Below are 27,139 nucleotides of genomic sequence, written 5' to 3'. Positions count from 1 at the left end.
GTGAATAACACATGATATATTCATTCAAAGAAATGCTCTACAGTAGTGGAAATGAATAAATTTTCAGCTACCTGTATGCCCACAGATGAAGCAAGATGCAGAAGAAAATATACAGGAAGATTCCATTGACATACAAATTTAAAACATAAAAAACCCTACATATATTGCTTAAGAATATATACATAAATAATAAAATTATAACAAAGGGCACGGAAATGAAAAACACCAAATTTAGGAAAATCAATTTTATTTGGGGAAAGTGAAGAAAATGTGATCACAAAGTAAATACTATTAGTAATGCTCTACTTCTTAAGCTGTTTATTCCTTGACACAGTTTCTGAGTGCATTAATCTGCATACCTTTTTATAAGTCTGAAATGTGTCATAGTATATTCAAAAGAAAAACCGAGTTTCCCCTTGAGTTTTCAGTTCTGGCCTCACAGGGTTGGGGAGAAGCAGGGAACAGGCTGCTGCTATCCCCCTGGCCACAAATTCCTCAGGTCACGAGTTCCGCATCCACCTGTTTTGGAACTTGCTTACAGGACTAGTGCGACAGAAAAGCATTGTGGGGTCATGGAGCATAAGGACAAGATGAGGGACTATGCTGAGCAGCTCATGGACTATGTGAGGCTGGGAGATACCAACCAACAAGACATGTGCGTGGGTGACTTCTGGCTCACAGAGACTTGATCCCAAAGCAGTTTCAAGTACTGGCCCTTTGGTACCAAGGTCAGAATGGGGACTACACGAGAATGATGCAGATCCCAAATCAGAAAAAGCACAATTGGGCTAAGATGGCAGTCATCAAGTATAAAGGGAACTGCCTCCCACCCATTTTCATAGGAATCATTTTTATGAACACCTGTAATAGGGTTTTATATCTTCCTCAGATGTTATCTTCAGTTCCACAACATCAATGAAAGTCATTAAACTATTTTGCCCTACCTAGTTTGGCTTAGTGGATAGATGTTGGCCTGCGAAATGAAGGGTCCCAGGTTTGATTCTGGTCTGGGGCACGTACCTAGGTTGCAGGCTTATCCCTGGCCCTGGTCAAGGTGCATGCAGGAATGCAGGAATGCAGGAGACAATCAACTTCGCTCTGTCGTCTCTCCCCCTCCCTTCCACTCTTTCTAAAAAAATAAAAATAAAAAAAGGAAAAATATCCTCAGTAGAGGATTAACAAAACAAAACAAAAAGTCATTAAACTTAAAATGATGAGAATCATTGATGGCTGCCTCCTAGACAACCCACACTGGGGATGGAGCCCACAATCCAGGCATGTGCCCTGACCAGAATCAGTGACCTCCTGGTTCATAGGTCAAGGATCAACCACTGACCACTGAGCCACACCAGCCGGGCAGTCATTAAACTTTTTTTTTAAATTGTGATATTTTGCCTTTTAAGTAAATTATTAAGACACTTTTATGTGTAACAATTGAAGCTTTGCAGTAATGACTATTTTCTTTCTTGTTTTTGTTAGATGTTTTACGAGTAAGCTCATAAATCTAAATTGTAATAAATCCATATTAATAAGTTTTATTAAATATTTCATGCCTAAAAATCCTTGACTTTATTTAACATTAACAGCACAGTAGATGGTGTTGACAATTTGTGGTGTGTTTTTTTATTCCTCACCCGAGGATATGATGTTTTTTATTAATTTTAGAGAGAGGCAAAGGGAGAGAAACACTGATGTGAGAGAGATTGATTTTACAGAGAGAAGGGAGGAAGGGTGGGAGGGAGGGAGCAAGGGAGAGTGAGAAAGCCGAGCATTCATGTGAGAGAGACACGTGCCCCAACTGGGGATCAAAACCACAATCCACATGAAGAAACAGAATATACTAGCATCTTAAAACCCCAATCCAAGTACCCTCTTTCAGTTACTTCATTCCCACTCAGGAGTAACCAAGATCCTATTTTTGTACTTTACATAAATAGATCCATAAAGCATATATTCTTTTGTGTATGGACTTTTTTGCTCAATATTAGGTTTTTGAGATGATCCAAAATCTTACATGTAGTTATAGCTCTTGCAATCTTATTGTTTTCTCTTGTGACATAATTTGACCATTTGGGTTGTTTCCAATTTTGGATATTACTAATGATGCTATGAACACTCACTGCATCTAAGTCAAAAAAATCTCAGTGGTAGCACCAGTATCCCACTGAACTATTCAGAAGGGGTGCTGAAGGATTTTTTTTCAAGCTCTTGCAAACTATAAATTAGCCCGGCTGGTGTGGATCAGTTGGTTGAGCATCATCCCATGCACCGGCAGGTCACTGGTTCAATTCCAGTGACCTGCTGGTGCATGGGGTCGCACTCTCAATCCCCAGTAGGGGGCATGCAGGAGGCAGCTGATAGATGTTTTGCTCTCACATGGATGTTTTGTTTTCACATCGATGTTTCTATTTCTCCCTCTCCCTTTCTCTCTCTGAAATCAATATAAACATGTTTTTTAAAAAACTATAAATATCTTAAAGTAAAAACTTGTAGATATCTTGGTGAAAATTAATAAAGTTGAAACCAGGATTACTACCAATACAAAATGTAAGTAGGGAATTATTTTTACTAATGCCATTTTAATCATTCTGATATCTTTCCCTAAATTAACCTTCAAATTGCAATCTCAGCATATCAAAAGAAATTCAAATGAGAGACCTAACCCTAAGCTTTATGTTTAATTATATTTGGCTGCACAGGGAATATTTTTTTAAACTATTTCTTTTCAGACCATTACACCCCATAAAGACATGCTAGGATTAAGAATTTATACCAGTTTGTTAAAAGTAAATGTATTCACAAAGTGCAACTTTCTTCAGAAAATATGATTTCAAGTGCAAAGATGTAAGAATGTCTAGTATTCACTGATGTCAAAATCATTATTTTGGGATTTATTTAAAAAGTGGCAACAGATTCTCAAACACACAAACTACTGCCAGGAAATTATACAATGAGGAAAAGAGCTCTTGTAAATCAGTTTCTAATGGGAAATTAAAATGTAGTACAAAGATTTAATACAAGGGTTTAACTAAAGAAACCATCTATGAAAAAGGATAATAAAATACCATTATTTTGTTTATGTGACTAAAATATCAGAGCAGAGAGTTCTGAGGGCGATTTTTAGCTCTGTTAAGACCTACTTCAGACTGCCATGCCATGCAATCGGAAAGAATTATATTAACACAAGCCTAAATCCTGTAATAGGTCATTTTCAACACTATGAGACAATCTATGGCTCCGCATCCTGAGTGTTGTTCTCCTTTGTTGCAAAGAGAAAAACAATAAATGCAACTTGTTCAAATACCAAAAAAAGGGAGAACTGTATGGAAGATATTTTAACAAACATGTGACACATACAAAAAGAAACAAACAAAAAGGCAAAACAAACATGTCACAATTCCCTGAAGTCTAAAAATAACTAAATATGCCTTAATAAAAATATAAAAGATAAGTAATAATCATTTTAAAATATTCTATTGGTTCTGCTAAATATGAAAAATATTGTTTTTATTAGTTTGAAGAAGCATTATTTTATTCATTTTATTACATCAAATTTTAAAAGAAACTGACTAAATTTTAAACATTATTTAAACAAAAATATCTACCTCATTTTAAGTCAATGCAAATTTCACTCATTTAGAACTCTGTACTAGCATATTAACATTTGGGGAATTTTTGGAAAGATACATTATTACATATAAAACTGTTTTATAAGACCTTAGGGATAAGAAATGGTTCATAAAACTTTACAAATCTTCCTAAACAATGTTTAATACAATGAAAATTATATATAGACTTTGATTTTTAATAAAAATTTCAATTATTTTACAATCAATTTGAAACAGAAGTAAATATGCCTCATAATTGTTTTGAGGACTAACATTCATCAGGATTACTATAGCTGTTAATACTTAAAACATACACTAGAAGAGACTATTGGCTATTTCTGTTCTAGAAATACTAATGAACTAAATAATTAGGTTGGAAATCATGATTTAAAATCAATATGACTTAGAAAACACTATATAAAAATTCAAGGAGAGAACATTGTTATGGTCAACTTATCATTATTAGTTGTAGCAGTGCTGTATTTTGTACACATTTACAAATCATGTTTTCAAACTGACAATGTGATTTAACTGCTTTGCTCATTAACATATGAAGATGTTGGCTGAGCTTGAAACATTAAAACTGTATTTATATATACCCCAAACAGGGCAATTTACAAGATTATATGAGTTATTCTTAAAACCTTTTTAGAACACAAATACTTCATTTTATCTCACATCATTATAAATAAACATGATAGCTTAAAAATATTAAACCTTTTTGTTTTTATGTACTTTGTCCTAAAGTACCTTGACTTATTGCTTAGTGAAATTCTATCCCCTAGTATGGATCCTCAAGCTTTAGGAAAAGATTCCAGGGTCAAGAATATGGACATCAAATATAATAATTCACTGTAACAATGTATTGATCCTCAGGAATTCCTTCAGTATGACAAATATTTACTTTACAGTTACTGCTTCTGTAGCTATAGATCCTTCCTCACAACATATTATTTAGGTTCCAGAAGTTCCATCCCTCTGGTGCTTCCAATCTGTTTTCTTAAACTTGTTTAAAATATCGGCATATGAAATTTTCCACATTATTCTGGTTCAAAGGTAGAGACTCACTCTTCCTGCAGCCCAAAGTAAGTTTTTTTCTGTCTTTTTTCAAGGGGGAGAGGGTAAAAGGAAGAGAGATGGGCTTGATATCTTGCTAATTTACAGGCTAGTTCAGAATTGCTGGGTATTTCCTGATGGAAAAGATCGCTGAAGGAAAACATACCAAGAGGTGGCCATGTTATCATATTGAGGGCAGCAGTTAACTCTTCCAGCTCAGAACAGAACAAATAATACAATAATTTGCTAATAGTTAGGCATTTGCTATTTTATGAACATAAATATTTTATCTACTTTACAAGGTAATATTAATTAAAGGTAGATATAAAGTCTATGAAGTTATTTGCAACAAAAATTTCACTAGCTAAAATTTCTTACTATTTCCCTTAGGAAATATTGTACATCTGTTAGAGTGCCTGATACTTGTTAAAATATCAAGTAATACAGGACAAGATGTTATAACACAAAACAAACAGCTAGGAAGCACTTTATTTCTTTCTACTTCATGTAACATTGTTTAGGACCACAAGATTTTAAAGGTCTCTTTCAAGCAACTTTTATGACTTAGGAATACCACTTAAAAATATTTACTGATGCTATAAATATTACTGCTTTTCTACATATTAATAATTTTAATGAATGTCATAGTCATTATACCTTTTGCTCCTGTGGTCAGAAAGATAAACAGAAATTTTTAATGTATAGATATTAAAAAATGGTTTTTTAAAACACCCAAACAAACCAAATCTATATCAACATATGTTAAAATTAGTTTTAGTTGTTATTATTAAGAATTTTAACAAGGACATACTGAAACATGTATAAGATTTTAAAATTAATTTAAAAACAAATTTAAATTTATAAATAAAAAGATTAATGGCCGAATTGAAAAAATTTTAAGCATCAGATTTAAAATATCTTCATTTTTCACTATTCAGAAATATATTTTGTTAATAAGATTTATTTCATAAATATATATGTATAAATATAAATCTAAATCTACAGGATCTACAGTGAAGAGAAATCCTTTAAAGAAAAAAATTGCACTTTTAGATTATCAGGATGTTGTCATATTTACCCTTTAAGTGAAGTGTAATTACCATTCCAGGTGCTTTGGGCACAAATTTTTAGGAGAATAGCAACACAATCTTAAAAACACAATGCTTTTATATTTTATTGACTGGAATATGAAGAATCAAACAGAATTTAGAATTCTGATTAAAAAAAATCCAGATAACTGCAATTGCTTAATTAAATCCAAAAACAAAATATTGTTTTAAAAAAGCCTTAAACCTGTCTTTATATCTGGAACATGTAAAATTTTATCAGCAACAGCTTTTCTTCAATCCCTTCAGCAAGAATTCCCAACCTTCACGCAAAGGTAACATTGTCTTTTTCTACTCACATGTGACTTAGATCATACTCCAGTATATAAGGACAAAAAATAAATGTATAATAAAAAGATTGGATAAATCAGGAGAGGCTTTTTGGTCTTGAATTCTTCACCCACTAACAATGAAGCAGCACTGTAGGCAGCCCAAAAAACACCAAACAGCTTTAAAAAACAAACAAAAAAGACAAAGGGCAGCATATTAGCAAGTCAATTAACATTTTGCATATTATAGAGTAAAAATAATATTTACAATATTGTTTAAAACAACCCTGACAACCAATGGTGGTAAACAGTAAAACTTATTGAGAATGTTTAAAACTTCCAAGAATGGCCCTGGCTATTTTGGCTCAGTGGATAGAACATTGGCCTGTGGACTGAAGGGTCCTGGGTTCAGTTCCGGTCAAGGGCACATGACCAGTTTGTGGGCTTGATTCCCAGTAGGGGGCATGAAGGAGGCAGCCAATCAATGATTCTCTCTCATCATTGATGTTTCAATCTCTCCCTCTCCCTTTCTCTCTGAAATCAATAAAAAATATATTTAAAAAAATAATAAAAATATATTAAAAAAAAAACTTTTAAGAATGTTAGTACTTGCTCTTCTCCTTGACTTCTGCAAATGAAGTGTTTTGCTATCAAACATGTATAATCAAAAGAATCACCTAGGGTGCCTATTAAAAAGAAAATCCTGAGATTCACTCTAATTGTGATAAGTCAGAATTTCTAAGAAACAGATCTAGTTATAAATCCTTTTAACAAGTATCCTTGGTGATTTAAGGTAAGGCAACTTCTGGAAAAACTATTATTGGGCCAAATTGCTGAAAGAAATTTGATTGCTGAAAGAAAACTAACTGACTCTTCTTACACAGAAGAAATTTTTTCCTTTACTTTCTTCTAAGAAGAAAACAGAGTAAATAAAAATTTTATATAATGTTTATTAAGTATCCCAACATTTTCCCAGGAATAGATAGAAATATAGGGTTAAATAAAAAGGAGAAAAAAACATAACATTTTGGTGAAGACTTTAAGTAAATAAAATATACTGTGGATTTCTAAGTATACACATATCTAATTTTAAATTATTTCCACTTGAAATTTATGTAGTACTTATTGATATAGTTACTGAAGCCATTTACAGATTAAAATGAAAGAAAGAACTTCCAGAGTAGAAATCAGGGAAAGTATGATAGAAACAGACTTGGCATAGAGCAGGGTTTCTGAACCTTGTACTACTATTGACATTTTTGGGTTGGATAATTGTTGGGGGAAGCTGGTCTATGCATTGCAGGATGTTTAGCAGTATCCCTGTCTCAACCTACTATATACCAGTAACATTCCACCACCAATTTGGGCCACCCAAAAATGTCTTGAGACATTGTGAAATGCCCTTAGAGAGAAAATCACCCTCAATTGAGAACCACTGGTACAAGGGTAAAAAATACTGGCATACTGATTGAAAATATATTTGAGATGGTCCAACTATCTATTGATTTTTAAACTAAAAAACACAACAGCACAGGGATGGGCTAGAAGGAATTAATGGGGGGAAAAAGGAAACATATGTAATGCTTTCAACAATAATCCTATATAATAAAAGACTAATATGCAAATCGACCAAACAGTAGAACTACCGGTCGCTATGATGCTCACTGACCACCAGGGGGCAGATGCTCAATGCAGGAGCTGCCCCCTGGTGGTCAGTGTGCCAGAAGCCAGACTCACAGCTGGCAAACACAGTGGTGGTGGCGAGAGCCTCTCCTGCCTCCGGGGCAGTGCTAAGAATGTCTGACTGCCGGTTTGGGCCTGCTCCCCGTGGGTAGTGGGCCTAAGTCATCAGTCGGATATCCCCCAAGGGCTCCCAAACTGCGAGAGGGTGCAGGCCAGCAGTTCGGTCCCCTCCTGGCAGGCCCCCTCCAACGAGTGCACAATTTTTGTGCACTGGGCCTCTAGTTAAAAAATAAAAAACATCCCTAGCTGGTTTGGCTCAGTATATAGAGCGTCGGTCTGTGTACTGAAAGGTCCCAGGTTCGATTCCAGTCAAGGGCACATGCCCAGGTTGTGGGCTCGATCCCCAGTAGGGGGCGTGCAGGAGGTAGCCAATCAGTGGTTCTCTATCATCATTGATGTTTCTATCTCCCACTCTCTCTCACTTCTTCTCTGAAATCAATAAAAATATATTTAACAAATAAAAATAAAAAACAACAAACAAAAACCAGGTAAATATTTTAAGCCTACAGAAAAGTACAGAAAAATATCTAAAATAAAATTATGATCAAATTGCATTTGTATGTCATGTCTCAGTTTTTGTTGTTATAAATAAATGGTTAACAATTGGTAAGAATTATAGAAATTTAATTTTTAAAAGATTAGTGGTTGTAGATTAAACTGTATTTTAATGCTATCCTATCTAATAAAGAGGGAATATGCTAATTGACCTTCACACCATCGCAAAGATGGCCGCAACCAGATAATAAGGATATATGCTAATTGACTGCCACGCCCTCAAAGGTGGCAGCACCCACAGCCAATAAGGAGGGAATATGCTAATTGACTGCCACACCCTCAAACATGGCCGTGCCCACAACCACAAGATGGCTGTCAGGAGAGGGCAGTTGTGGGCAATCAGGCCAGCGGGGGAAGGCAGTTAGAGGTGACCAGGCCAGCAGGGGAGGGCAGTTGGGGGCAACCAAGCCTGCAGGGGAGGGTACCTGGGGGGGGACTAGGCCTGCAGGGAAAGGCAGTTAATTGCAACCAGGCTGGCAGGGGAAGGCAGATAAGGGTGACCGGGCCGGCAGGGGAGCAGTTAGGCATCAATCAGGCTGGCAGGGGAGTGGTTAGGGGGTGATCAGGCAGGCAGGCAGGCAGGCGAGTGGTTGGGAGCCAGCAGTCCCAGATTGTGAGAGGGATGTCCGACTGCCGGTTTAGGCCCGATCATAAACAGGCAGTCGGACATCCCCTGAGGGTTACCAAATTGGAGATGGTGCAGGCTGGGATGAGGGACACCCCCCCCAACATGTGCACAAATTTTGTGCACCGGACCTCTAGTAGTTACATAATGAGAGATCTGCAACATATTCCTCAAAATTTGGACTAAAACAAGGAACATATACAAAAATTCATTACACACAGAAGATAAGTCATTAGGAAAACAAATTTGGCAAAGAAAAATGTGAAGTTTAAAAATAATTTTATCCTAAATTTCTAATGATATAAATAAGATTTTCCATTTTGTAATAATACATTCATATGCTCCATAAAGATTATTAAGGACCAATTTTCAGTTGAATGTGATGACTAAAAATAAACAGAAGACACAGTTTTGGCAATTTTGGGTGTAGTCTCAGCAGTATTAAAACACGTTTTAACCCCCTCCCCCCCCCCCAAAAAAAAAAAATGAGCAGGAAGTTATTCTGAATGATTCAGTAAAGTGGTGTGTTCACTAAGGCTAGATAATTAAATGCCAGCATGGGTCTAGCTCAGGGGTGGGCAAACTTTTTGACTCGAGGGCCACAATGGGTTCTTAAACTGGACCGGAGGGCCGGAACAAAAGCATGGATGGAGTGTTTGTGTTTGTGTGAACTAATATAAATTCAAAGTAAACATCATTACATAAAAGGGTACGGTCTTTTTTTTTTTTTTTTTAGTTTTATTCATTTCAAACGGGCCGGATCCGGCCCGCGGGCCGTAGTTTGCCCACGGCTGGTCTAGCTCCTACACTACAAAAGTTTTAAACTAAGTGTTAATAATGGCAATTTAAACAAATGTTTAGGATTACAATGTAAAGGAAAAAAGATCTCCTTGATCTCTAAAATGTTCAAACATATAAAGATGTTCTCAAAATATTCTTTTACTAGAGGCCCAGTGCACAAAATTCGTACACTCGGGGGGAGGGGGTCCCTCAGCCCAGCCTGTGTCCTCTCGCAGTCCGGGAGCCCTTGGGGGATGTCCAACTGACAGCTTAGGCCCTCTCTCCACGGGGAGCAGGCCTAAGCCAGTAGTCGGACATTCTCAGCGCTGCCGTGGAGGTAGGAGAGGCTCCCGCCACTGCCAGTGCGCTCGCCAGCTGTGAGCCTGGCTCAGGGCTTCTGGCTGAGCAGCGCTCCCCCTGTGGGAGTGCAGTGACCACCAGGGGGCGGCTCCTGTGTTGAGCATTTGCTCCCTGGTGGTCAGTGTGTGCCATAACGGCCGGTCGTTCTAATCGATTTGCATATTAGACTTTTATTACTTATTACATAGAATAATATTTGTAATAACAGTTACCACTTGTTGCCTACTCTGTATCAAGCACTGTACTAGGCATTACATTTAAAATCTTCATAACAGTTGTTGACATTCCCATTTTGCAGAGGAGGGTAAGAAAAAGTAGCTCCTCTCCCCAAGGCAGACAGCAAGTAAGTGGCATAACCAGGATTTCAATTCAGAATTGACTGGTTCCAAAATCCACATTCTACTCAATTCCTAATGCTTATATAATGTCAGTATTAGCCTGTAGTTACCCAATTTTGAAAAAAATAATTTCTTCTATACTGGAATGAGTAATAAACTTTAAAACCAAATGTCATAAAAATTAAGTAGCACTACTTAAAAACAAATACTTTAGTGTGGAGGCTAAAGTAATGGCAGTTCTGAAAGTGGTGGTCTTAAAAAGTTATATTTTCCATAAAGAAGGTAGCTGATCTGTGATTCTCATCACTGATGTTTCTATCATTCCCTCTCTCTTCCTCTCTGAAATCAATAAAAAAATATTTTTAAAAAATTATCTGAGTATAATATCCTCAGGCCTGATTTGTTCTCTGTTCTTTATCCCCGCCCCAGACATATATTATAATTTCTGATAATTAAAAGAAAAATGAAATACTATTGGTAAAATCAGTAAGATCATTGTCCCAAAATATTATTAATTGTTTAATAAAGAGTTACCTGATTCCAGGGCTAAAGCAGGTAAAAGATTATGATATTCTTAGCCAGAGAACTATTATACTTTTGTTATTGGAAAATAGTAAACTACTTTTTATAATACATACTACTTACTTTTATAAGTGTAGACACCACTTCAAATGATCCAACCACCAAAAGTATAGGGGCTATTACAATGAGAGGAAGTAATGAATATCCTATAACTCCAAGAACTTGGCCATATGCAACCTGTGAATTTTTAAATAAATGTCACAGAAATCTAGATATTCATTTAAACCAATATCGAACATTATATATTCTTTGTTATACTTTCAATAATGTGAGAATTAGGAAGAGATCATGACGTATTATACTCATCTTATTTCAAATTTCATATACTGTGCTATGTTTTTTCCTATGCATACATACTACGATAAAGTTTAATTTGTAAACTAAGTAGAGTAAGAATACTAGTAACAACAACTTGCCCAGCCAGCATGGTTCAGTGGTTGAGCACTGACCTATGAACCAGGAGATCACAGTTTAATTCCCAGTCAGGGCATATGCCCGGGTTGCGAGCTTGATCCCCAGTGTGGCCGAAGGCAGCTGATCAATGATTCTCTCTCATCGTTGATGTTTCTATCTCTCTCTTCCTCTCCCTTCCTCTCTGAAATCAATATAATTTTTTTTTAAAAGAGTAAAAACAAGTAACAATAAAATAGAACAATTATTAACAATTCTAAACTGTAATAAAAGTTATGTGAATGTGGTCTCTCTCTCTGATCTAATACCCTAGTACCCTACACTAAATGACTAATAAGTTGGTGTATACTGCATGGAGGATAAATCCACTCTCTGCATGGGATGGCAGAAGATTTCATCATGCTACTCAGAATGGTATGCAATTTAAAACTTATGAATTGTTTATTTCTGTAATTTTCCATTTAATATTTTTGGATGGTAGTTGCTAACAGGTAACTGAAACAGCAGAAAGCAAACCGCAGGTATGAGGGAAGTAGGGTACTTGCAAAAATATAAAACACCACCACTCTTCTAATGCTTTTGTTTTGCAAAATGTTATTTTTTTAAATGTATTATGTTAAAGTGAATCTAGTTTAATTTTTAATTTTAAATGAATAAATATATTTTAAAGTTTTTTATTTTAATTTATAACATGGTAAATATAATAAATATAACACACATTAAGAAATCTCTTTGGGGACCTGCGATCAAAAACTTTGAGAATGCTGTAACAGAGAATAAATTGTATGGTTTTCTAAAAAGCTGTCAATTACTTATGAGTGGGATGGGATCTTTTCTTTCCACTTCCTTTCTTATAACATCATTAAGTATAAAAAATACTAATATGTTGATCCTCTTAAAGGAAGGAGCATAAATTAAAAGCAATTCTGGAACAAGAAATACTAGTACTTATGATGAATATAGCCACTGATGGCATCTGCAGCTCAAAAATAAAGCTTACCATAGAAAACAAAGGCTATTTTCAAAATTAACCACTTACCTCTCCACCAAGAACTCTGGCCAGTAAGAAAATAGTTAGTGAACCAAATATCCAAATAGTTATAATCCATGATACCACCTAAGGGGGGAAAAATTCATGCAATTAATTCTTTGTACCAAATAAGCTGGGAAGTTCCTAGGAACTCAATTACCTACCATATGAGATACTTTGGTATACCCAATTTCAGGTCATAGAGAGTTTGTTTGGTTTTCCAGGTATCTTTACAAAACTTAATAAGAATAAAATGTGAATGTAATTTTAGATTCAAATTGAAAATTCATCCCCGCTGGCATGGCTCAATCGTTAGAGCTGACCTACAAACCAGGAGGTCACAGTTGGATTCCTCAATCAAGACACATGACCCAGTTGTGCCTTTATCCCCAGTGGGAGGGCATGCAGGAGGCAGCTATTTGCTCTCATCATTGATGTTTCTATCTCTCTTTTCCTCTCCCTTCCTTTCTAAAATCCTATATAATGAAAGGGCAATGTGCAAATTGACCCTAATGGTGGAATGACCTGGAACGACCAGTTGCTATGATGCGCACTGACCACCAGGGGGCAGATGCTCAACGCAGGAGCTGCCCCCTTGTGGTCAATGTGCTCCCACAGGGGGAGCTCCGCTCAGTCACAAGCCGGGCTGATGGCTGCGAGCGGAGCGGTGGTGGGAGCCTCTCCCGCCTTCTTGGCAGTGCTAAGGATGTCTGACTGTGGCTTAGGCCCGCTCCCCTGGGAGGTGGACATCCCCTGAGGGCTCCCAGGCTGCCAGTGGGATGTCTGACTGCCAGCTTAGGCCTGATCCCCTGGGAAGCAGGCCTAAACCAGCAGGTAGACATCCCCCGAGGGGTCCTGGATTGCAAGAGGGCGCAGGCCTGGCTGAGGGACCCCTGCTCCCCGAGTGCACGAATTTTCGTGCATCAGGCCTCTAATATTTAATAAAGTATTACAAAACAAATTTAACAATGATCAATTGCCTAAGGACACATCAATACTTCAAGAACTATGATAAAAGATTACTGTAAAAAGAGAACAAAGAGTTTACTCCCAACCCCGATTTTCACCATCCTGCAAGGAAAATTCATCCCTGAAACAGGTTATGAATCTTCTTGGGAGGTCTTTAAAGTTTATATTAATCACACATTTATCCAAGTAATAGAATTAAAGACATTTCAGATCATTTTAACTCCTGAGACTTAGCATAATAATAATAATATGTGCATACATTTCCATCTTCTGTTTACTTGGAGTCTAGAAATAATGACACCCCAGCAGCTACATAAGCATTCTTATTGCCCAGGTTCTGGTTTCTAAATACCATTCCCTAATAAAAGGAACTAGGATTCCTTAGAGCAGTGGTTCTCAACCTTGGCTGCACATTAGAATCAACTGGGAATCTTTTTAAAATCTTGATTTCTGGACCTCATCCTCCGGAAATTCTGTTTCTTTGTTACTAATGTTGTGGCCCCACCCCATAACAAAGAAACAGAATTTCCAGAGGATGAGGCCCAGAAATCAGGATTTTAAAAAGATTCCCAGGTGATTCTAATGTGCAGCCAAGGTTGAGAACCACTGCCTTAGAGAAATACATGATTCCAGGGCTGAAGCAGGTAAAAGATAAGCCCAGAACACTTTGTAGAGTCAGAGGAAAGAAAGTGCTCAAAAAAGGATGGGAATATTTTGAAAGAACACTGAAGCTAATCTGAAGGAGCTCCAAATGACTAAAGCTGAAACAATCTCAGGATGAGGGAGTGATCTGTGTATGTTGTGTTTTGATGATAAAGCCCCTGAAAGCAGGACAAAGTCTTATATAAAAACAAATACTTGGGGGTGGGGGTGAGGGTGGGAATGGGAGATATCTGTAATACTATCAACAAGAAAAAATATATATATAAAAAAGTCAAAAAACAAACAAAAAAAAACCCCACAACAAATACTGATGGAATCCCTACCCTCATTTATTAAAATGTCTATTTTAAAAAACAGAACTAAAAATGAGAAAAAGGTAAGAACATTATTATGAATTTTGTGTTTCCAACTCTTCATCCCTTGGGGAAATCAGTAAGGGCATGGGCAGCCCCTTTGGTCACTTCTGGTCAGAAGGGATTAGTTCCAGCCATTTACCCCAGTCACTATACAAACATTAATGTTTTCTTTTCTTTTTGGTTAATCCTCACCAGAGGATCTTTTTATACTGACATTTAGGGAGAGTAGAAAAGAGAGGGAAAGACAGGGAGAAACATTGATGTGAAAGAAACACATCAACTGGTTGCCTCTTGCAGGAGCCCAGACCAGGGCCCGGGCCAGGGAGAAGCCTGCAACCAAGGTACGTTCCCTTGACTGGAATCGAACCTGGGACCCTTTGGTCTGCAGGCCAATGCTCTATCCACTTAGCCAAACCGCCTAGGGCCAAATATTAATATTTCCTATGTGAATGATAATGTGGAAAAGTTTGAAAAGCATTAATGTAAGGTACTTCCCACATAATTAAGAATAGTTCTAGGAGCCTGGCCTGTGTGGCTCAGTTTCTGAGCATCAAACTATGAACCAGCATGTCATGGTTCGATTCCTGGTCAGGGCACATCCCTGGGTTGTGGGATCGATGGGGGCATGCAGGAGGCAGCTGATCAATGATTTTCTCTCATCATTGATATTTGTCTCTCTCTCTCCCTCTCTGAAATCAATAAAAATATATATTTTAAAAAATAGTTATAGGGATGAACAATGAGAAATAATGCATAGCGGTAAAGCATTTCTCAAATGTAATGTCCTATGATAGTTAATATTTGGCTATCTTTAATTTTTAAACTCCTGAAAAATTTAGAATTTATATAAAGTAAGACATACTTACCCTAAACTGTCCATATAATGATATCATGGAAAAGAAAAGGACAACAGCCAGAGGACCCCAAAAGTCAGGATTGTCTCTCACCACTTGTCTATTAAAACCAAGTGATGGCATTGGCATCAAAACACATCGGATTTTGTAGTAAATATCCTTCAGATCGATATCCAATTCTTCCCTAGAATTGTAAAATAAAAAAATTTAGAAAGCACACTTGTGAATATGGAGACATCTATAGTAGAACTTATATCTATATCTATATATATAAAAGGCCAAGCGACCATCCAACCGGTAGCTATGATGCGCACTGACCACCAGGGAGCAGACGCTCAATGCAGGAGCTGCCAAGCTGTGGTGACTTGGCAGCGGTGGTTCTTGGGTGATGCACCTGGAACAAGAGAGGAGGGAGCCTAATTCTGGGGTGCGTCACCCAAGAACCGCCCTCTCACAATCCAGAACCCCTCAGGGGATGTTGGAGAGCTGATTTCGGCCTGATTCCCGCAGGCCAGGCTGAGGGATCCCACCTGTCAGAGGGACCCCACTCACTCTACAGACAACCTTCGAGCCTCAGCGCTGCTCCAGGTGCAGCCGGCTGGGGAGGGACTGCCGAAGATTGGCTCCAGGGCGTGTCTGGCCGGTCTTGCCCAGTTCCACCCCTGCTGGCCACCTTCTAATTAATTCCTTTCAATGTGCACGAATCTGTGCACTGGGGCACTAGTTTAAATATAATGGCATAGTCTCTATAGGTCAACAAAGCATTTGCATTTGAAGTACCATATTTCACTGATTCCAAGGTATACATTTTCAGCATTTTAATATCTCTAAAGTTGGGATGAATCTCACATTCGCTGGTGTCTTACAATTATGTTAGCCTGAAGGGAAGCCAAGTGTTTCCAAGAACTGCCTTTCCTTTTGCCAGTCTTCTAAAGGCACTACCAATTTGGGACTTTAAATATAATTTTCTGCTTGAGACTTTTTTGGACCGTACAGATAACTCAGACTGCAATCCTAGATGAGAACTGGTACAGGGCTTACATTCTCAGGGGAAAGTTTTCTTCCAATACCCCATCCAGTGCCAAATTGAGACAAATAAACTCCCCTGCTGTCTCGTTTTGTATGGTGGGTTATTTCTTATTTATCTTTATACCATGGAGATAGCCCTTAGATGTCCTCAGCTTTATGCTGTCTTAAGCAGTTTTTCTTTCTTATTGATAAATATAACTACACCCTATAATCCATAGTATCTTATATTTGATGAATTATAGTATATCAACATAGAAATAAGATGTTTTAGCACTTCATCTATCAATAATTACTACAGAGAATAACTTGGTAATGCCTCAATTTTATAAAGCTATAGGTTCTTTTCAAAATTGTTAAATTCTTCAGATTCTTCAGATTTTTATAGTCCTCAGTGGTAGCTTTAGAATTTCTATATGGGAGAAATTTGGGAGTAATAATCTTTTTCTTTTTTTTGGTTAATCCTCACCCAAGGATATTTTGCCATTGACTTTTTAGAGAGAGTGGAAGGGAGGACAAGAGACAGAGAGAACAACATCCATGTGAGAGAGACACATCAATTGGTTGCCTCCCTCATGTGCCCCGATTAGGAACAGGAATCGAGCCTGCAACCGAGTCATGTGCCTTTAAACCAGAATCGAACCCAGACTCCTTCAATCCGGTGCCGACACTCTATCCACTGAGCCAAACCGGCTAGGACAATCATCTTTTTGGAAATCTTAAATGGTCTTAAACTGAATTTCCACAACAAGCAACCAAGTGGTCTGCTTTTTAAGACTGCACATTAAAAAAATAAAATAAAAAGATTGTTATGTTTCCTTAAGATAGCTATAGGCCCAGGTAAGAACTAACAGTTTAAAGTGTGTGTGTGTGTAAGAGAGGATTATGATTCTTTTACTTTTTGCAATATTTATTTATTTACATCCTCACCTGAAGTTATTGATTTCAGAGAGAAAGACATAAACCACAGAAAAAGAGACAGACAAGAGAGGAAGAGAGAGAGAAAAAGACATCGATGTTGAGAGAAACACTGATTGGCTGCCTCCTTTATGCACTGACCCAGGACCAAACCCGTGACCTAGGTATGTGCCCTGACCAGACTCAAACATGCAACCTTTCATTTCTGCAATTTAATAGGTTAAAAATATTAATTCCTCAGTTTTAATGATCACTAATAAACTGAAAACAGCCAAAATTTTTGACAAAAAAGGTTAAGATTTTCCATACTTATCTTTAAATAATAATGAAAGACTATAATCATTCCACAAACTAACTTTAAAAATAAAACAGTATGTATTATTTTTACATACAAGAGTGGCTTGTTATCTTCTGGATCATCATCTTCAACTTCCAAAAGCCATCCATATCCTCTTTGTCTCAGAAATGTAGTGGCTGTAGATTCTTTAATAAAATCTCCCCCAAGGTTTAATTTGACATCTGGGGCTGCTATTGAACCACTGAGGTCTTAGGAGAAAAGAGGACAAAATTATAAACCAAGGAATGTGTGAATTTATAAGCATAAATTCAACTAACATAATTAGCATTTGAAGACCTACTATTACATACCATTTTCATATTTTAAAGGTATCTAAATATCATCTTTTATTTTACAACAAGAAAATGAAAGATGAAAAAAGTTGCATAGCTAATTAGCTGGACTGGTACCAGAATCTACACCAAGCATGTCAAACTCGTGTTTATTTGGCCTGTGTTAGCCTTTGAGTTTGACATGCTTGATCTACACTTAATAACAGTAAGTTAAAAAAATTTTTTTCAATGCTTTTGTTTTATTTATTTATTTTTGGTTAATCCTCACCAAGGATATATTTTTCCCATTGATTTTTAGGGAGGAAGAGAGAGCGAGAGAGAAAAACATCAATGTGACAGAGATTACATTGATTGGTTGCCTCCTGCATGCACCCAAACTGGGCTGGGAATCAAACCTGCAACCAAGGTATGTGTCCTTGACCAGGAATCAAACCTGAGACACTTTAGTAAATGGGCCTATGCTCTCTCCAATCATTGAAGACACTGGCCAGATCTTATTTATTTACTTAAATTAAATTAAATTTATTGGTGTGACACTGGTTAATAAAATTATACAGGTTTCAAGTGTACAATTCTATGTCACCTCTATATTGCAATGTGTGCCTACCACCTAAAATCAAATCTTCTTCCATCACCATATTTTTTACTCCCTTTATCCTTTTCAATCTCCCAATCCACCTTCCCTCTGGTAACTACCACACTGCTGCCTGTGTCTATGAGTTTTTCTTGTTTGTTCATTTGTTGCTTTCAGAATCACTTTAAATTTTAAATGGCAGATTCATACAAAATAAATCACATGATATCATCTTGCATTCCCTTCATTATTATGTACATTATACAGAACAAAGTGACTGTATAAATTATTTTCAAAGGCATTACATATATAAATACACAAACCTTTAGACATAACTTACTGCCTAAAGAAAAACTATAGATAATTTTTCTCTACTTTTTAATGTATTTATTCATATGTTCTTTCATTTAAATCACCAAATATTTATGTTAAGTGCTTTATACGTCAAAGATTAGTTCTGGATAAATCTAATTAGTAAGAGTTCCCTGCTATTTCAGCTAACTCTTCTCTTTATATAATTACATCTTTAGTTTTGGCAAAAATAAAAGGTTTTTTAGGTCACCTCTAAAAAAGGTGAAGAGATCCAGTTTCCCAGATTACAAAATAAATTCCATTCATAGTCTGCACAGTAGCTTAGAGGTTAAGATAATCACAGAAGTACAAATGTCACATATTCTGGTAAAAAAAAAAAAGGGGGGGGGAGAGTAAAGGACTTGCTTGAGGTCATACGGGAGTTAAGAAAAAAGACATCTGTAGGACCAGGCAATATGCACTAGTAAACAACCATCACTGTTGTTAACTAGAAGCCACATAACTGGAGTGGTACTTTAAAAAATAATGTTGGCAACAGCAACCCAAAACATTCTTTTTTAAAAAACATGTTTTTATTGATTTTTTAGAGAGGGAAGAAGGGGTAAGGATAGAGAGAAAGAAACATCATTCACTTCCCCTATAGGGGTTCAAGCCTGCAACCCAAGCATGTGCCCCAACCAGGAATCAAACCACTGAGTCACACCAGCCAGGCAACCCAAAACATTCTTAACATAGACATGTCTTCTTCTGGAGACCACAGACAGCATATATATATATTTTTTTTAAAGCTGAATTTTAACCTAAATTTTAGGTTAGCTTTTGAGAAAAGCCATTATAATTTTGGCTAAAACTTCAAAGAGTGGATCAATTATGAGTCATAACCTAGTCTGGTTGTGAGAACTCCTGCAACCATTTAATTATAATAAAATGAAGCTAAGTCCTAGCTTAGCTACTAATTACAGCAAATCATTAATGTCCTCTGGTCTCCAGTTTCCTATTCCTTTCCAGATTTAACATTGTATGATTCTAAAAAGGTTTTATAATACAGTTTACTCAGTTAGAGATAAAATGTAAGTACTTGTGAATTTACTGTCCTTCCCTAAAGTTTAAAATTAGTTCTTGTAGATGCCATCATAAAATCTTGTAATTAAAAAATATTCTCTCAAAATTACTTTCTGCTTGTCTTAATCTCAGTTGAAAATGAGTTAAAATTTAACTAAAATTCCATTCCATTAGGTACAAGAAATGTTTTTCTTGACTTAACAAGAGGAAGATTTAGATCAGGAAGTCATTAGTACAGCATGACATTAAAGGTTTTGGAATTATGAGGCAGGAAAGGATCTTAACAACTGTTTCCTGCCCTGTAGAAGGGGCTACACTTAATCTAAACCAAAAAAGGATGTATAAATTATAGTGTTAAGGAATGCTGTAATAAAGAATTGGATGGATGGATGCCAGAATCTCAAAAAGGCACCTTTAGCTTATAATTCTGCAATATTTTCCATTCCATGCAAAGTGGGAAAATATCATGGACATATATGTAGGAATGCCAGCAACAGCAGTTTGACACATCCCCCAGTACCACCAAGACACAATCAGTGTGAGAACAAAACAACAGAAAAGTCTAAAAATTGGTAGTTAGCCTAACATGTTAGCAAACTAAAACAAGAATAGAATTAAAAAACAAAAGAAAGAAAAAGATTCCAAATCACTTCAAGAGCACAGCTGTCTTAAATTAAACCAGAGTAAGAAACAGCTAGCTTGGTTCTTAACTCTATGATAGGTATTCAGAATTTTAAAACACTATTTTATTCTTTTTTTTTTTTTTTTATTTCAGAGAGAGGAGGGGAGAGGGAGGGAGGGATAGAAACATCAATGGATCGGCTGCCTCCTGCATGCCCCCTATTAAGGATCGAGCCCACAACCTGGGCATGTGCCCTGACCAGGAATTTAACCATGACCTCCTGGTTCATGGGTCGGTTAGCTCAACTGGCTGGGCTAAAACACTAATTGTAAATTAGTTCTTTCTTATTACACTATGTAAAATATTCTTGTTATTTTGTAGGAAATGTGTAAAGATAATAAATATGTGGATTTAAGAGGAAATATTCTTTGAAAAAAATCTATTGCAAAGGGAAACCTTAAAAATGTTTCCACTGCTGTTTGGGCTCAGAATGAGGACATTTCAAGTTTTATTGAAAGTCACCTGGGAAAAAAAAAAAAAAAAAAAAAAAAAAAAAGAAAGTCACCTGGGAAAACTGCAAAACAAAATTTAATAGTAATTTTCTCTCCCTTTCAATTCAAGTGTATGAATGGGTGAGGGATCCTTTCTCTGAATTTTCTATTCAGCCTGAGAACTTCACTTTGAAAGATAAGGAAGAACTTGGTCAAGTGTAGTATCCGTAATAATAAAAGCTTAATATGCTAATTAGACTGGACGTCCTCCCGACCAACCTTCTGGACGAAGCTGGGGCTGCGAGGGAAGACCGGGTCCCGGTGCCGGCAGCCGGAGGGAAGCCTGGAGTCCAGGGTGCCGGAGGGAAGCCGGCGCCAGCAGCCAGGGGAAGAAGGCCTATTCCTGCACAAATTTCGTGCATTGGGCCTCTAGTGATAGTATATTTAGGATAAGATTTACTGATCTGCCTTTAGATGAGTTCTAAATTTCTATGAAAGAAAAATATGCTGCAATGAATAATAAACATTATACGGCCACTTGTCAACTTTTTCTATATGTGAATATTTTCTTATTTAATATGCAATAAGAACAAAGACAAAAATCATCTTTTTTGAAAATAAAATCCATATGTGCTTAAATCCAAACCAGAACTGAGTATTTGTGCAGCAAAACAAAAGAAGCACGTTTCACAGTGAAGGAATAAATTCCCTTGTCCCATTTTAGTTATAAAACATTTTAATGCATATATAGGCCAATGAAAGATAACAATTTTATAACTGCTAGACACCCTATATAATAAAAGCCTAATATGCTAAGTGTCTGGTCATTTGGTCAACCAATCAAAGCATAATATGCTAATGATATGCTAAGGCTGCTCAACTATTCGCTATGTGCACTGACCACCAGGGGGCAGACAGTCAACCAGTCGACCAGTCGCTATGAAGTGCACTGACCACCAGGGTGTAGACGCTCTGACCGGTAGGTTAGCTTGCTGCTGGGGTCTGGCTGATTGGGACTGAGCGAGATGGGCTTGACACGCCCTGGAGCCCTCCCTCAGTCCCCCCCTGGTTGGCCAACCTCCCGCATCCCTCCCCAGCCCCAATCGTGCACCAGTGGGGTCCCTCGGCCTGGCCTGTGCCCTCTCACAATCCGAGCTGAGGGAGCCTCCCCGCCCCCCCCCCCCCAAGTACACGAATTTCGTGCACTGGGCCTCTAGTATATAGTATATTGGAGCTTGCTTGATCATGACACACTATAAAAAATATTTTAAGCCTTGTATAAAATTGTCTTAGGTTACATTTATATTCATATTGTTTTGGTTTATGGTTTTAGTTGCCTTACTATTCAATGATATCAGTAAATTTTCATAATGTACGTGGTATTACTATCAATTAAATCTCCTGAACTTACCTTTATAAAAATTAAATCCCATCTTGGCATAAGCCAATTATTTAACGGAAATTTTTTAATTTGCATTATGAGTCTTTTAACTTATTTTGAGATAATTATAGTCACAGAAAGTGCAAAAATAGTAGGGAGGTTACATGTACCCTTCACTCAGTTTCCCCCAAGGTATCATCTTATGTAACTACTAGAGGCCCAGTGCATGAATTCATGCATGTGTGGGGTCCCGAGGGATCCCAGGAGGTTAGCCAGCCTGTCATGGGGCCAGCCAGCTGGGGGAGGGACCGCAGGAGGTTGGCCGACCCCCTGATCGGGGCCATCGGGAGGCTGGCCGGCCAGTGCGATGGACTGCAGGAGGTTGGCCGGTGGTGGGGAATGGGGGAGAGAGACGCAGCAGGTTGGCTGGCTATCCCAGGGGTGAGTGGCTGCAGGAGGTTGGCCGGCTGGGGGGAGAAGCCATGGGAGGTTGGCTGTGGGAGCACACTGACCACCAGGGGGCAGCTCCTGCATTGAGCGCCTACTCCCTGATGGTCAGTGTGCGTCATAGTGACTGGTCATTCTGGTTGTTTGGTTGTTAACGGTCACTTAGGCTTTTATATATATAGATCAAAACTAGGACACTAACAGACCCTCAGATTTTACCAGTTTTATATGTATTTATTTGCATGTGCCTATAGTTTTATGCAATTTTATCCCATTTATAGATTTGTGTAGTGCTTTATGAGTTTAAAATTTATGAAAATAGATTAATTTTTTAAAATGATAAACCTTGCTTAATTACTTTTTTCTCCCCAAGAAAGGTTGGCTAAAAAGTCATTTTCAATTTTCAAGTAGGAAAGAAAAACTGTTCTTGCACCCATTAAATACCATGTATTATAATTCATTAGCATATCATATAGATGATATTTGTGATAATACCTACAATGATATAATTTTTAAAAGAACAAGTAGGGAATTTTTTTTTAAGAAAAAACTAAAGATTCCTCTATCTATACTACTAACTTGTACTAGAGGTGATATCCTTTCTGGGGAGAGGGAACTTCATGAGTAGGCTAGATGTTTTAGGTCTCTGTGGACTCACAAGTATAAGCTACAGGAATTGCCTCCACCAATTATTTTACTTCATAGTTCTTAAGTGAATGCTCTTCCATCTTTTTAATCTGAAAAATTCCTACTAATCCTTCAACATATACTTCATCTGACCCTGAAGACTTCCTAGAACCCTTCCTACACAATTAACTACTTTCTCCATTCAACCATACCTTTACAACATTTATTATGTACAATGATATTTTTAAAATCTAGTAGACCATTTCTTGTAGTCAGGGACTTCCTCACATGCAGCCCCTTTGCACATGAAGGTATTCTCTCTATCCTACATATACAAAACATTATCTATCCTTCAGAGTTTGCAAAATATCACCTCCATCAAATTATCCCTGATCTTCTAGCTAAAATAAAATTCATCCTCTTCTGATCTTTCATAACATTCTAAATCAGTGCTTCTCAAGCTTTTTTTTTTTAAAAATATATTGTATTGATTTTTTTTTACAGAGAGGAAGGGAGAGGGATAGAGAGTTAGAAACATGGATGAGAGAGAAACATTGATCAGCTGCCTCCTGCACGCCCCCTACTGGGGATGTGCCCGCAACCAAGGTACATGCCCTTGACCAGAATCGAACCTGGGACCCTTCAGTCTGCAGGCCGATGCTCTATCTACTGAGTCAAACCAGTTAGGGCTCAAGCTTTAATGTGCACATAAATCACTGAAGGATCTTGTTCAAATGCAAATTATGCATAAGGCAGATTCTGCATTACTAAGCATCCAGGTAAAGCCAATGATGATGGTCTGTGGACATCAACTAGGAAAAGAATTACTATTTGTCTGATACAAAATAAATTCATAAGATTGCCTTAAAGACTTCTATACTAGACTTTAATTCTCACAATATTCTTGTAAGTGGTGTACTTTTCATTTTATACTAGTATGTGACAAAATAGACACTTATAGCTTATAGAAGCAGTGTAACTTGCCCAATATCACATAGCTTCTATAAGAGTTTGGACTTTAACTGAAGTATTCTGGCTCTAAATTAAGTGATTTTTTTAGTTCTACCATCCAAAATGTGCTGTTTTATAGTCCCAAGTATTAATATCACATGAGACAAAAGCAGAAGTCATTTATTCCTGTAACAAACAATTATTCTATGTCATTTATATTCTGGATTCTGTGGCAGGTGTTGGGATATAGAAAAAATAGAGAGCCCAGCCGGTGTAGGTCAGTGGTTGAGTGTCTACCTATGAACCAGAAGGTCACAATTTGATTCCCGGTCAGGGCATATGCTTGGGTTGTGGGCTCGATCCCCAGGAGGGGGTGTGCAGGAGGTAGCCGAACAATGATTCTGATCATTGATGTTTCTATCCTTCTCCCCGACTCTGAAATCAATAAAAATAAATTTTTAAAAAGAGAGAGAACCTTTGGCTACAGACTGAAAGGTCCCGGTTCGATTCCGGACAAGGGCACAAGTCAAGGTTGTGGGCTCGATCCCCAGTAGGAGGCAGCTGATCAATGATTCTCTCTCATCACTGATGCTTCTATCTCTCCCTCTCCCTTCTTCTCTGAAATCAATAAAAATAAATAAATAAATAAATAAATAAATAAATAAATAAATAAAGTATTTTTAAAAAAGAGAGAGAGATGCCGAAACCGGTTTGGCTCAGTGGATAGAGCGTCGGCCTGCGGACTGAAGGGTCCCAGGTTCGATTCCGGTCAGGGGCATGTGCCTGGGTTGCGGGCACATTCCCAGTAGGGGATGTGCAGGAGGCGGCTGATCGATGTTTCTCTCTCATCGATGTTTCTAACTCTATCTCTCTCCCTTCCTCTCTGTAAAAAGTCAATAAAATATATTTAAAAAAAATAATAATAAAATAAAAAAAAAATAAAAAAGAGAGAGAGAGAAAAGTTTCTGTTTATGAGGGACAGTTAAGCAAGGTTTCACCAAGGAAGGAGCATTTGAGTTTAGTTTAAAAGTTTCAACTTGGGATAAGGAGGAGAAAGGCATTTTAAGCATGAGGACTAGGATATGCATAGATATGGAGATGGAACATCAAGGCAGATTTTTGGACAAAGGATATGTGTGGTCAAATAGTAAGGATAGGTATTATTAAGAAAGAGAGATGTGGACAGAAGAAAGGTATACACTGAAAAACATCTATGAGCCAAAAACATTCCGTTGGAGAAACAGCAAAAAAACAAGAAGCAAGAATTTACATGATATGCTTAAGAATCAGAGAAAAGACTTTGAGTTGCAGAGTAAAATGTTCCTGCTAGAGAACAATAAAAACTAAGTGTGGGGCGAGTTCATACTGAAATCCAAGCAGCAGCAGCATTATTAACATGTACTGAGCACTTAACTCTGCCAGATATAATCATAAGTGCTTTGCATTTGCAAAATATTTGAGCACGTGGGTATTATTCTTCCCATTTTGTATATAAGAAAAATGAGGTTAAGAGAGGCTAAGTAACTTGCCCAATATCACAGAGATAGTAATTGGTAAAGCCAGGATGCAACTCAAGTCTCTTAACACTATACTCCAGGTACACTACAGATAGTCCTCCTCGGGTTACGTCGGAGTTGACATACGTCGTTTCGTGGTTACGTCGCCATCTCCCATTTATTTATAAAAAAAAAAAAAAAGTTCCGTCATTTCAACGTATGTACATATGTGTTTTATGTTTTTTATTATTTATTTACCACAAGTAAAGGTCAGGAATTGTTATCTTTCTTTTAAATTTTTTTTACTGTTTCACTTCATTACTGCTGTGTATGTGCCCCATGTGAGTGACGTAGGTGCTAAAGTAGGTGGGTTCCGACTGCGTTACGTCCATAGGAACAGATCTCCGACGTAATCCAAGGACCTACTGTATTCAATTTACAAAAATATAAGAGGCATCATGGTTTAGTGGGAAGAAATTTGAGGAGACAGAACCCTCGATTTCAATTCCATATCCTTCATGTGGAGTTACTGAACTTCTCTAAGCTGTTTTATTATAAAATACAAGAATAATAAAACTCAGCAGAATTCTTATAAAGACCAACCAAGACATTTGCTTAAAATACTCTGTAAATTTAAGTTGTGTAACGTTATACAGATGGTGTTATTATATGTTTACTAGAGACACGGTGCACGACATTCATGCACTGGGGAGGGAGTCCCTCAGCGCGGCCTGCGCCTTCTCACAGTCTGGGACCCCCAAGGGGTCCTTAGCACTGCTGCGGAGGTGAGAGAGGCTCCTGCCACCTCTGCTGCATTCGCCAGCCGTGAGCCTGGCTTCTGGCTGAGCGGCACTCCCCCTGTGGGAGTGCACTGACCTCCAGGGGGCAGCTCCTGCATTGAGCATCTGCTCCCTGGTGGTCAGTGCACGTCATAGTGACCAGGTGGTCTGCCATTCAGTCGATTTGCCTACTAGGGTTTTATTATGTAGGATATGTCCTTGGATATACAGGGAGTCTATATATCCTTAAATGCTAGATGGAAAAGTTTGAATAAACCTTACAGATTTTACTTATTCCAGGTTTCTTGATTTAGTATATAGTCAATACCTTAGCTCATTATATTATTCTGTCAGACTTCTTAGGTGTATTTAAGAAAGGTAATTCCTAGGGGAAGGGAGGATATGAGCAGTATATACATAAAGTAATTTGAACAAACATTAGATTCTGATACTCAACGATAGACTTCTAAAGTCTGGGAAAATTAACATGGATATTCCTCCCTAAGCACTATGCTACA

General features: G+C 37.4%; 1 protein-coding gene across 3 annotated transcripts in view; it reads right to left on the bottom strand.

The window, feature by feature from the left end:
* Window positions 1–258: 258 nt before the first annotated feature.
* Window positions 259–27,139, bottom strand: part of YIPF4 (Yip1 domain family member 4) — a 28,671-nt gene continuing 1,790 nt past the window's right edge. Inside the window, exons 2-7 of one of the 3 annotated variants that reach the window (XM_070428962.1) lie at window positions 17,642–17,795; window positions 15,318–15,489; window positions 12,473–12,550; window positions 11,086–11,199; window positions 6,070–6,219; window positions 259–1,129 (exon numbers count right to left, since the gene is read on the bottom strand). In XM_070428962.1, coding sequence (XP_070285063.1) covers window positions 6,082–6,219; window positions 11,086–11,199; window positions 12,473–12,550; window positions 15,318–15,489; window positions 17,642–17,795 — 656 coding nt within the window. In that variant the 3' untranslated portion in view covers window positions 259–1,129; window positions 6,070–6,081. Of the gene's footprint in view, window positions 1,130–2,865; window positions 6,220–11,085; window positions 11,200–12,472; window positions 12,551–15,317; window positions 15,490–17,641; window positions 17,796–27,139 lie in introns of those variants that run through there. The other 2 variants (XM_070428961.1, XM_070428960.1) reach the window with 2 other exon arrangements.

The sequence above is a fragment of the Myotis yumanensis genome, unplaced genomic scaffold, assembly GCF_028538775.1.
Source record: "Myotis yumanensis isolate MYYU_CA2020_CCGP unplaced genomic scaffold, mMyoYum1.0.hap1 SCAF_11, whole genome shotgun sequence".
Lineage (NCBI taxonomy): Eukaryota > Metazoa > Chordata > Mammalia > Chiroptera > Vespertilionidae > Myotis > Myotis yumanensis.
This window is presented reverse-complemented; position numbering and strand designations above follow the sequence as displayed.